At 55.4% G+C, this 12,540-nt stretch overlaps 1 protein-coding gene across 1 annotated transcript; it reads right to left on the minus strand.

Annotated features, from left to right (window-relative positions):
- Positions 1-4,187: 4,187 nt before the first annotated feature.
- Positions 4,188-9,661, minus strand: PTGES (prostaglandin E synthase). Its single transcript, XM_009642779.2, has 3 exons — positions 9,520-9,661; positions 8,007-8,089; positions 4,188-4,501 (listed from the first exon to the last, which is right to left on the minus strand). Exons 1-3 carry the CDS (start codon positions 9,625-9,627, stop codon positions 4,252-4,254), a joined length of 441 nt encoding a protein of 146 aa, XP_009641074.1. The 5' UTR covers positions 9,628-9,661; the 3' UTR covers positions 4,188-4,251.
- Positions 9,662-12,540: the final 2,879 nt, after the last annotated feature.

Below are 12,540 nucleotides of genomic sequence, written 5' to 3' on the forward strand. Positions count from 1 at the left end.
GCCCAGCGGGCGGGGGGTGCGGAGCGAAGCTCCCAACGCGCTGCTCCGCTCCAGCCCCTCCCCGTCCGGGGCCAGGGACCCCCCTGGGCTCCATCCACCCTGCCTGGCACCCAGGTCACAAACAGGGGACACCTCACAGCTCGGCTCCAGAGCCAGGCAGGAAAAAATCCTGTGGATGAAGTTTTCCTTGTGCCAACTTCACCCTCACGAATGCCAGAGAGGAGCAGGGAGACAGCCGTTACCTTTTCCAGGGGACCACCCTCTGGGGTGCCCACACCTGCAGAGCTGCCTCTTCTCACTCTCCCTTCAAGCCAAGGGAACCCCAATTCCTCAAGAGGAATGAGGGGGTTTGCATGGCAAAAGCCTACAGCACGAGATGGAAGAGCCCCAGGTCTGCTAGAGGAAACAGGAGGTTTTGGGAGGGCAGAGAAGGCAGAGTGAGCTGTGTCACAGGAGAGATGCTCGAAAGGGGATCTTTATCCCAGACCGCACAAGGCCAGGATGAACAGGAGAGACCCAGGAGGCGGCGCAGGTAAGTAAGGAAGGGGTAAGCCCAAAGCTCAGGGATAGAATCATAGAATCACTTTGGTTGGAAAAGACCTTTAAGATCATCGAGTCCAACCAATACGAGGGATCCTGGGGCTGAACTGGCTGGAAGTGTGTGGGAGGGAAGCAGCTTGTGCTGGATCTCTGCTTGCTTTCCCCCCACCTTGGGCTCAGCAGGGCGGAGGGAAGACATGTACTGGCAATGTGAATCATATCCAAATATTTAAGCACCAAACTCTGTTGTTCTGCAGTCCCAGGTGGGTTTCACAGCATTACTGTTTCAGGTTTGAGCCAGGTGTGAAAACCAAACTGTTGGCACATAGAATGCACGCACCAAAACCCAGAGTCTGGTAGATGCCACCACTGTCCCCACTCCCCCAGAGCTGTGGGAGGCCCTGGACACCTCCTTCCCCCGCACTGATGCCAGAGCAGGAATCGGGGAGCTCTGAGCTTTAGGATATTATTTGGGGAAACGAAGGGGATGCTCTAGCTCATTGCTCATCCCACACCAGCTGTGCCCAGGGGAGAGCCAGCGGCTCCGACCGCCTTGGTCCTGGGAGAGCCCTGGTGGGGCTTGGGCTGGCCAGGCAGCCGGGACCCAGGCTCTGTCCCGCCTCCCACAAACCTCCACAGCATTTCAAAATAAGCGCAACGGTTGGGCCTCTCTGAAGTTTGCCTTGTGGGCTTTTTCTGTTTGTTTTTTTGGAGCCAGGAGAGTTCACATTCCCAAGCTTTTCCCTGCAGCCAGTACAGCAGGGTTTATTTATTTTTTTTTTATAAAAAAGAAGAAAGCAGAGCTCTGCATGTAACCTCAGCTTCCCTGTGCAGGGCATCAGCCTCAGGCACCAAACAGGCAGTTTAGAAGAGGCTGAAGGAGGTGGCAGCTCTGGGGGCTGGGGTGGGGTGGGATTCTCCAGCCCCATTTCTTCCTTTCCATGCCAAAATCTCAGTCCCAGCTACATCTCTAACCACAGCAACATGTATTGGAAAGAGTCCATCTTATAAAGCAAAAAGCATGAGGGAAAGAAAAAAACTCCCAAGTGGAGCCATTTTGTCCATCTCAACCAGCTGACGCAGACACTGATGGGGTAGCACCTCCTCAACACCAACAGTTGAAGAAAATATGGGGAAAAGCAGGGAAATGTGGTGTTTGCTTCCCAGCAACCTACCAGCAAAAAGAGGGGGCTGCTGAGCTTGAAAAATACAGGCAGCACCTTTGCAAGTCATAAGCAGAGAAAATGAGAGCAACCACATCTTACCTGAACTTCTCCAGCCCTCCAGGATTTAAGCACCAGCTTGGCTCCACAGGCAAGAAGCACCTGGCCGAGCACAGGCGGGGTGGGAAGGGAGCTTGCTGGGACAAAGCATCTCGCGCCGCTAGCCTGCTTTGAGTGAACAGCAAGCTCTGTAGCAACCTGCTATTCTGGGAAGGAAAACTGGGCAGAGCTGCTCTACAAGCCCCAGCTCTGCTGAATTTAAAGGATCAGCACAAATAATGCACACCTGGAAAAGAGCTTCCCCTGCAGGGCAGGTGAGTTCTGAGGGAAGGGGCATCTCTTTAGGAGTCCCAGGGCACTCCAGGCTCTGCAGCAGGGTTTAGCAAAGCGCTTTGCAGCTGGGGACCCCTCCTGCTGGGGCTGGACCCAGCTGCTCCCCAGCTGCATCTGCTGCTCCTGAAGGAAGGATGTATCAGAGCACAATGATTTGTTTTTATTGGGAATATTTGCTTCCTGCCACCAGGATGCATGTGCAGCAGCAGAGAAATGTACAGGGGTTAGAGACCTTGTGCACCATGTGAGGCAGAAAAGGCTTGTTAAGAGGGGAATGTATTACCCAGACATCTGTTGAGGCTGTGTAAATGAGAAATGGCCAAGAGCAAACGGCTGAACCTGCAGTCCTGCCCACCTTCCGCATGCGGTGAGCCCTGCGTCCCCCATGGGAGAGCAGAGCACTCTGCTCCAAACCTTACCAAACGCCTTAGCCTAGGGCCACATCTGCTCTGGGCTCAGGAGTTACTGGTACAGAAGCTGCTACCCAAGCTGGGCAAGGGCTCGGAGCATCAGTCTGAGCTGGTGTTTCACCCCATGCTTTGTGCACGCAGGCGCTCAGTGAGGTCTTGGTAAGAGCATCTCCAAGGACAGCGGGGTTAAGGGAACAGCTTTAGTGCTTAGGACAGGTGGAAGGGGAATTTATTTTCTGCTCATTCTGGTTTCCTGCTGTGATCTTAGTAAAACTCTGCATTGACCTCAGAAGAGGGAGGACTGAACAGCAGAGGATTCCTCCTGCCTTGTCCTCCCTAGGGATGCTCCATTGCGTGCTGCTGTTGCCTGGACCAGCCCTCGGCACTTGGGGACAGCTGCCTGGCAGAGGAGCTCATGAGGGTTTGTCATCCTGCAATGCCCTGGTCCCAGCGTCTCCTCTCCAACACGATGGCCTTCTGGCGACACCGCGGAGCAGCGGTATTGTCCCATGGGGCAGTTCAAAGTCACTCTGCTCATTTCCAGAGCTTTCTGCAAACACCAGCTAATCCAGGCTGCGCACGGCTGGGCAGCAGTGGACAGCAGGAAACAGCTGAAAGAGAACACCCCCAAAAGTGGTCACGGCACATTCCCCACATAGCGACGGCCATTCTGCAGCCACAGAAAGGCTACAGACAGAGAGGGAGAAATTCAGTTTGCTGCCCTGGGAGCATTTTCAGGCATCAGTGGCATGTGAATGCAGATACCGCCCTTGGGAGCAAGCTCTGTCTGTAAACTGCAAACCCCCTGTTTTGTCTGAGCATCTCAGTCTTTCCAGAAGTCCCAGAGCTTTGTGTCCAGCTCTCTTCGGGGTAAGCAATTTCTGCCGGCTGCTCCAGGCATGTCCCTCTGCATCTTGCCATGGCGAGACTGAGGTGGAAAAGCCACAGCTGCTGCTGGCCGGGAGCTGCCGAACGCCAGCCGTGGGGCATCCTTGCTGGGACAGGTAGGCTCCTGCCTGCAGTGAGGCTCCCCGGCAGGGACCTGTGTCCCATGGTGTGAGACGAGGCGGTGCTGGGAGCACTGAATGCTTCGGTGGCTTCACAACATCACCCGAGACTCCAACTTCCATGTTACGCTGCCTGGCAGGCACCTGCCTCCAGTCCTCCTCCTCGCGGGAGGGAGAGGGAACCGAAGGGACCCCCCCTCCCCACAGACCCACGTGGCCAGGCAGGAGGAGGGCAGTTGTTTTATAACCCCCCCCTGCCACCACCCACATCTGCTGACCAAGAGACTTCACGGGACCCTCATGATTTTCCCTTCCTGATTCACGGGGTATTTGTGACCAAGGGGAAAGGGCACATCTTCCCCTTCCCAGTTCCAAATGCAGTTGGGCCAGGAAACCTTCCTTCCTTCAGTGAACCCTTTCCTCGAGGGGTAGTCCGGGTGCTTTCCCCCTCCCACCCTTAGCAGGAGCAAGAGAAACATGCCTCCACATCCCCTTCCTGCTCCACGGGGAGATGTGCCCCTTCTTTCTGCTGACTGCCCTGCCCAATTTCAATAGCCCGGGGCCTTTACCAAGGCTGCACTGAGCATCCTTGGGGTACAGGTGGCCTCACTGGCAGCCTACCATGTGCCCACACACACACACTTGCACACTCACACTCGCACACACACCACCCACTTCGGCCAGGGAAACCAGCAGAGCACAGGACGAGGGGATTTGGGTGGTCGGTCTCGCTGGGTGTTACCAGTACGGGGTGGTGGCCAGGAGAATCTGCAGAGCCATGGAGAAGCAGGGCAGCTGTGCCACGCTGTAGGCCACGGAGCGTGTGGGCGCCTTCAGCCGCAGGAGGTAAGCAATGGTGTGGACGATGCGCCCCACGCAGAAGATGAAGAAGTGGATCCTGGCCACCATAGGACTGGGATCCAGCAGGGAGTAGATGGCTCCGAGGAAGAGGAAGGGAAAGATATTCTCCATGTCATTGCGGTGGGCCCTGAAAAGAGAGGTAAAGTTGCTCCTTCCCACCAGGCTTCCCTGTTGCCTCCCACCCCTTCTGCCAGACTGCCCATCCCTGGGTGCTGCTGGCCCCCTCCTTCGTTGGATGGGGCAGACGCAGCCCCCAAAACAGTCAGGTCCCCCCTACACACACAGGCAGCAGGGTTTCGCACCTGGTGTCTCTCACTTGGGATGTTGCGCTCCCGAAGCTTGCCCTCCATGACTGGGACGCCTTTGCCATGACAGACAACAGCTCAGGGGTTAGAGCTTTTAAATAAGCAAAGCCTAACGATGACCCCACGAAGATGTGGAAAGCTCAAAGCTGGTGCGGTGCCAGCACGGCACGGCCCCAGATGCAGCCACGTTACACAGCAACGAGGCAGTTTTCAGAGGAGAAACTCCCAGGGGGATGGGAGGGTTCGTGGCTTCGCCCCGCTCCATCAGTGCATCCAAAAGGGACTGGGGAGGAGCACCCCGAGCACCTGCATGCTGTGCCAGCAGCGCCTGCTTAATTGCACCCAGGTCAGGCTGGAGGGACCGCAGCGGCCAGGTGAGGTCATGCTGGCACTGATGGGGCCAAGCCCCGCACTCCGTCTGAACACGCGCCTGCCTGGGTGCCACAGCATCCCCTGCCACCACCCGCCCCACACCACTACTGCAACAGGAGTGGGTTGTGCCGTGAGCGTGGGCTGTGTCCCTCCTCCCCCAGGTACCATCCTTCGAGGGAGCAAAACCGGTTCCCAAAGCAGCCAGGCTGCCCTCGCCCTCCCACCACCTCTGCCTCTCCTTCTTTTGTTCCCTTGCGATGCAAAAGCTGCTTTCTGCAGCACAGAGCCCCATCCCCCTGCTTTGATGGGGGGACTCTCAGGTCATGCCCTGGCCGGTGGGACAGATCTGGGCTGGAGAGTGACCCCGACAGGAGGCTCAGTTGCCTTTTCCCCATACATCTGGAGGTTTAAGAGGCAGAGATGAAGCCTTGATAAGAGCTGCCCTTGCTTCCCCATTCCTGTGCCCTGGGATGTTTGAATGTTCACAAAGCCAAGAGAAAGTTTCAAGCAACTTCTTCCCTGAAGGAAAGGCCAAGATGCCTGTGCTGCTCTTCTGCACGAGATGAGAAGTGGCTGGGAAGTTTTAGGACGCTCAGTCACAGCTCACTAGTGCACACGCAGGCTGGGACAGACCTGGCTGAAAACTGACTTGGGAAAAGAAAGAGAGTTGTGTTTTAAGTCTCATCTCTTGCCCCTGGGGATAGGTCTGTGGAGCAGGAGATGTCCCTGTGTCTGCCTTGGCAACAGCCCCACCAAACACACTGACTTCCTCAGGCCAAGCTTTGCCAAAAGCTTCTCCATAAGAAATTTTCAACATCAAGTGCCCAGGTTTTTCGGAGGGTGAGTGCTCCCAGGCAGGATCGGTCTTTGAGCAGGGAGATGGAGTGGGAGCCGCAGGGAAGGGCTCTGGTCACCCGGCTTGCCCCAGCCTCCTCCCCCTTGCTGTGATGCCCAGGACATGAGCAGAGGCTCCAGGTCCAGCAGCTGGTTCCCATCACCACATCACATGAAATGACCCGTGTGCTGCTCGCCAGCATCCCTCACTGCCCCCTTCCCACACCAGAGCCCAGGCCAGGCACCTGCACGTAAATATTGCACCTGAGCCGTTTCCAGCGTCGGCTTTGCTGAAGCATGAAGGGGGTGCACAGGCTGTCATACCCAGAAAAGAGCTACCCTGAGGGCTTTCAGCGCCCCATTATCCCCATAACAGGCACCGGGGCAAGGGGCTTTCTCCTACCTGCCCTTTCCACCTCCATGGGGAGCAGTCCATAGCTTAAGAGCCACGTCCCCAAGCAAGGCAGGGATGAACATGGCAAGGAGCCTGCTGGAAACCCTATTTCAGCTGCTCTCTGCATGTGATTTTGGGACAGTATGGAGGAATTGGCCCAGAAAAGACGAGTCCTGCTGTTGTAGCAGCAATGCCAGGAGGACTCGGTGGGGATGAGTTGATCAGAGCCTGGACACGGAGGAGACATATTCCCTGCCAAACCCAGGAGGGAGGTGGGGAGCTTTGCTCCTCCTGGCCAGATGGTCCCTGGAGAGAGCCAGCCCTCCCAGACACAAGGATGGCCTGCTGCCCACCGGCTCACAGCCCCTTCCTTTCCCAGCCCAGGGCCCTGCTTGCCTTCCCGAGCCAGCATCAGCTCTGCGGGTACCACCACAAAACCCTCCCGCAGCCCGGCCAGGGCCGCCGTGATGAGCATGGTTTGCTTCTGGTGTCAGCCAGGAAAGGGAAAGGGCAGCTGCTGGACACCCACTGCCTCGCCCTGGGCGGCCCCGTCCAAACAAGCCCCCAAGGACTCGGAGGCTTCGAAGGGCAAGGAGAAAGAAAAGAAAAGACCTGAGCCGCAGCCAGGGGCCTCTCTAAGAGGCAAGAGGGAAATCTCCCTCCCGGCTGCCGCTTGCTCTCCCCTGCTCTGCCCCTGCCCTGTGCAGACCAGCTGTGGCTCTGCTTCCATCACAACAACGCCTGAGAAGAAAACCCAACATCACCCTTGTTCAGAGAAGACGCCTTGGGTTTCACAGGCCAGTGAACAGATCAGCAAGGGCTGACCCTGAGTGCTTTAACTGCGCAAGTTGGATCCCAGACTTCCCCAGGTCTTTGCTGCAGCTCTGGTTATTTATTTTTATGGAACTTTGGATTATGATTATTATTACTACTATTATTTTCTCTTTCCTAGCAAAGGAACAGCTTGTTTTCCCCCTTACTTCCTCTGAAAGCCCGGGGATTAGGTGGCACTAGATATTTTTTAAAGCAAATCTTGCAGGCAGTGAGAGACGTGTGGCGTGGTCCCCCACCCGCAGCAGAGCTGGCAGCCCAGTGACAGCAGGGCACGGCTCCAGTCCTTTTTCCTGCACGTCACCAGCCCACGCAGTGATCCAGCCCAACACTTGGGCCACCTTCTGGGTAAGGGGGACAGCAAAGCAAGCCCAGGGCTGAATACCTGATACAGGGTTTGCCCAATTAGGGAGACAAAAGTTATTGCCATTGCATCCAGCCCCTTCCCAGATCCCCAAACAGGGCAGCAATGCAGCACTGGGACCAGTCACACAGTTCCCAGTCATGGCCCAGTTGTACTGTCCAAGCTGTGCAGGGATCTGGGGGGGGGGTTGGGGTCCTTTTGGAGCAGGGCATGAGGAGCCTCTAGATGTGGACATGGGACAAGCCCTTGGGGGCTTGCAGGACTTTAAGCACCTAGGAAGGAGTTTAATTGCATCAGAGTCAGACCCCAAACCCGGATCCTTCCCCATGTCCTTGCTCCAGTTCACACCATGCTTCCATTAAATATTAAACTGCCTCAGTGTATAGGGTCCTGCAGCTGAGCTCCAGGCATTCAACCCATCTAGGTAATTACTTAATTAATGAGCCCTTTAGTTTCCCACTGTCTCTTTGCCAGCAGCTGCCAGGGGTCGCCCTGCGGCGCAGGGAGGATCCCAGCACTGCCAAGTACTCGCCTGCGGCACCGCTCCACGTCAGGGTCCTCACGGTAGTACTGCAGCCCCCCATTGCGCAGCGCGTCCTCCGGGTTTGCAAATGCCTGCAAGAGAGAGTCCCCATAACGCAGGTGTTCATAACGTTCTCAGGAATTTCACAGATAGAAGCTTTGCCCCCAGTCTTTAAGGCTGGTGGAGATTTCTTCCTGCCCAAGGAGACCTTTCAGCCCCAGATTCTCACCACCCTTCACAAACACAAGAGTAACTGCACTTCCATGTGCATGGTCCTGGGGGTTAAACCCTGCACCTCCAGACGGGTTTTCCTGAAAAACCCAGCTTTGCCCACCGAGCAGGTCCCAAACCAGGGGCTTCAAGGGAGCTCTGGCCTGGTCCCAGTCCACCTCTCCCAGTGAAACCCATTTAACGGAAGCTTTGCAAACCACCAAATGAGATCACTGCTGGCACAGAGCTTGCAGACACTGAATGCAGCATCCAAAAGATAACCAGGACTGACAGATTAGTTGACCTGCCGAGAAAGAATATTCCCTGGCTGCCTTTTTGGCAGTGATACCAAGTGACTGAAACCAGCCCTGGGGAAATTGGATCCTACACTGGTAAACTTACAAATAAAAATTATGTATCCGAGCTCCCCACCTATGCTCAGAATCTGTTCCTCAGGACCACGCGACAGCCTGGAAAGGACCCTGGCGCTTTCTTTAATCATTTTACAAGCCCAGACTGTTCCCATTCAGAAACACAAGGGGAGAAGCCAAACCATCCATTACAATGATGCTACAGCACAGTAATATCTATCTCTGTATTTTATCTGAGAGCAGAAATCTCTCCCTCCCACTCCATTGATGCAGTCGGAAATTTCTCAAATACTTTAAAGCAGATTTTACAGACAGCTGAGTTTTGCCACGAGTTCAGTTTGGGTTGCAGGCGATAAAAGGTCCAGTTAATTCCAGCCTCTGATGTCAGCTAGAGCTCCCAGTCCTCCCCGTAATTTCCCCCATGTCCAAGAACCATTTCCCGCCAGCTGTTGTTTTTATTCCCTGCAGCTTCCTGCTCTCCTGGAGCATTCACATAGCAATTCAGCCTCTGAAAGCAGAAAAGCTTTCTGCTACATTGCAAGAAAAAGGACCATTGCAATGATTTGTTCTTAAACCTCCCTTCCCCCCCTCCCCCCCCGCCTTTTCTTCCAGACAGGGCAAATCAACTGTAATCAGACTCTTTCCAGAAGCAGCTCACCTGCATGGCATTTTAGATCTGAAATTACTATTTAGATTAGGATTCAGAAATTATAAACATCAAGCTACAGATGGTAGAAACAAACAAAAAGAGCCAAAGAGAAGCGAGATAATTGGCTGCAGCTATGGAACATGTTTTTGTTTCAACTTAAGTCAAAGAAAACTCAGCTTGCTTCAGGAAAACTTTGTCAGCCTTTACTGGAATAAAAAAAAGAAAGAAAAGTCACAAGAACCCAAGGAAAAAGCCAGAAAGGGAGAAAAAGGTAAGGGAAACTGGAACTTACCTTCTTTCTGAGTCTCACTTGTCCCGTAATGATGGCAACAACATACATTTTTAAAATCAAGATCGTGCTGTAGAACGTAAATGACATAAACACGGCGTTTTCCATCATTTTGGGGGAAGGTGCCGCTCAGTTGCCTGTAGCATTCACGGCCAGCAGAGATCTTGCCGGGGCTGCAGGAGGGTTCTGCAGGGAGAGGGGGCAGGAACAGCCATGTTCAAAGGCAACAGAAGTCACCACCATTTCTTCGGCGAAAGCCCACAGCCCCCGTAGAACTCTTTGGGCCAGACAGGAGTAAATGATGCAGCAGAGCCACTGGGAAGCAAACCCCAGGCACAGAGCAGGCTGCCCACATTGCTCCCTGCTGCAGGCTGCTTCTGCTCCTCACTCCCTGCCACCACCAGCTCTGTGGGGATGCGTTGCCCCAAGTTAGGATACAGCCCCCTTGACCGTGTGGGCCACAGCAAGGCTCAGCCCGGAGGTCACCGCTGGACCTCTTGCCTCCCTAAACCAGCCCACCACGATCCCCCTGCCCCTCTTCCCCTCCTGTTTATGCCCAGAGGGACGGAGGTGCACAGAGCATCCCTTGCCCAGCCAAGCACTGCTCACCCAGGGACGTGAGCCGATCAGCCCTGGGAAGAAGGAGTTAGGAAGAAGGTAGGCACCTACCTCATCTGCATCCAGCCCTGTGCTCCTGCACTCCCTCCCTGCTCGATCCCACAGCCCACCCCTCCGTGGCAGCGCTCCCAGTACTCCCCAGTCCCGCCCAGTGCAGCTGAGCCCTGCAGTGGCAGAGGCAGCCAGCCCTCCCCTACACAGCCACCTGCCGAGGGATGAGGCACAGGGGACAGGACCCTCCCTTGCCCCACCAGCACCCATCACCTGGGGGCCTGGGCTGCCCCTGTACCCCCCGGTGGGATGGGGAGCTCCGGAGTGACCAGCCTGGAAGCACACCCAGGCGACTTGCAAAACCCCAAACCTGCAAATAGAAGTAAACACCAGCCTGCCCAGCACCCACAGACAGCTTGTCCTGGTTTTCTCCGAGAAAGTGAATCAGGGCAGTTGGGTGTAATTTTGCCCTCGGTCCAGAAAGTTGCGTTTTAATTTGGAGCTGGCTTTTCCCCAGCCATCAAACACTGGTGAAGAAAGAGAGGGATCTAAGCCTCTGCAGGCAGCTGGGCTGCTCTTCCAATGCAAACCTTTAACTCCTTCTTCCCCAGCCCTGGCCCCAGTGCTTGCAGAAGCAAACCTCCGGTGAGCTGGCAGCTTGGGGGCTGAACAGGAGCTCTCCAAGTTTAGTAGTGGTGAAGAGCTGGATTTGGGGTTCGGTTGCTTTACACAGAAAAAAAAAAAAAGCTTATTTCACAAAAATGGAAGCTTTGGAGATTGAGTGGAAAATGAAGGCTTTGAGGATGCAAGCAGTTTTTTAATTAACTGACATGTTGGAATAAAAAAATTCGTTTCAAGCCACCAGAAAGCTTCAAAAAACAATGAACAGAGTCCAAAGGTTTGTCATTTGCAAAACCACCTATCAAAGTGTTAGTGCCTCTAAGACTGGTTTTGTTCTTCAGGGCTTTTTAACTTTTTAACTGCCATTTAGCAAAACTAATCCTGTCCTTTCCAAGAGGGTCCAGAGTAACCCAGGAGGAGCATCGCACTCAGCCCAGGACCAGGCTCCAGTCCCATCACTACAGACCCTGGTGCACAAGGACAGGTCTGTCCCCAGCAACGGGACACTGGTGGCACCCCACTCCCTGGGAAGAACAGGCTACAGGAGCCTTTTTCCTGGGGTGCTGGTGTGAATTTAAGGCAGCCTCGTGCTCCGGGCATGGCAGCCCTGGGCCCAGGTGATACAGAGGCAATGTCAATGAGAGCATGAGTCAGGTTATATGGGCAGATCTGGAAGGTTGGCTCCTGCTCAGGGAGCATGCCAAGAAAGTCAACAGTCACCTCTCCATCTGGGCAGTGTTATCCCACCAGCCCTGACCAGCAGCTGAGGGATGCCACAGGCCAGCCCCCGTCTCTGCCCCTGCAGAAGGGAGGGTTACACCATTTCTTGTATTCCCAGCAAACTGGTCAGCATGGATTCACACCGGGGCAGTTTTCCTGCCAGGATCAGCGCTGCAGAAGAGGTTTTGCTCCTGCCATGCTCAGCTCAGACGCGAGCTGCATGCTCCGGCCATCCCAGCCAAGGGCTGAGCCCTTCCCATGCCCATCCAGAACAGATGTCCTTCCTTCCACCCCAGCCTGCCCGGCTCCAGACCCCTGTGCTGCTCCCAGCCTGGCAGAACAGGTCTCAGAGTCAGAAAGACCCTTCAAGCACACGATCCCCCTCCTGGCACAGAGATCTCCAAATTCTTTGCATTTGCCTCCAAATCTCCCTCGCCATGGCTGCTCTGCCCTGATGCTGCAAACCCAAAGACGCCACATGGCTTGTTGCAATGCACTGGCTCAGCCCCGTGACATCCGAGTTTGCAGAGCAACTTTGAAAACCCCAAGCGCCTGGTTTCAAGGGAGAGGTACTTGCAGCTGGCCACCACCACCCTGGCAGCAGGGTGGCTGCAGGACAAGCCCTGGCACAACCCAGCGTGGAGCTCCGCAGCCCAGCAGTGACTGCCTCCGACAGGCTGCTTCCCTGGGGGTGGGAATGGGGACACCAGGACACGCAGCAGCCACGTGGATTCAAACACTGCAGTAAGGGCTGGGATTTTCACCCTGGACCCCAGCCCTGTGCTGCCACCAAACTGCATCCAACCCCACTCATGCCTCCCTGGAGCGCGGCGGAGTGTTATAAACACCATAATGCCAAGCATAAGCAGTTGATGGCAAAGCCACATCCCAAACACCGCTCCCTCCCATCTCCCCTCTCCATAGCTGATAGGGAGCAAACCCATAGCGGAGCAGACCTTGGTGCCCAAGGTCTGGGGTGATGCAAGGGCCAGACCAGCCCTGCAGCAGGGCTGAGACTTTCTCCAGCAGCCCCTTCCCTGGCTCTGCCGGGAGCCTGGGGCTGGGGCAGGCAGC

This window comes from Egretta garzetta, unplaced genomic scaffold, assembly GCF_000687185.1.
Source record: "Egretta garzetta isolate BGI_Z169 unplaced genomic scaffold, ASM68718v1 scaffold497, whole genome shotgun sequence".
In the NCBI taxonomy this organism is placed as follows: domain Eukaryota; kingdom Metazoa; phylum Chordata; class Aves; order Pelecaniformes; family Ardeidae; genus Egretta; species Egretta garzetta.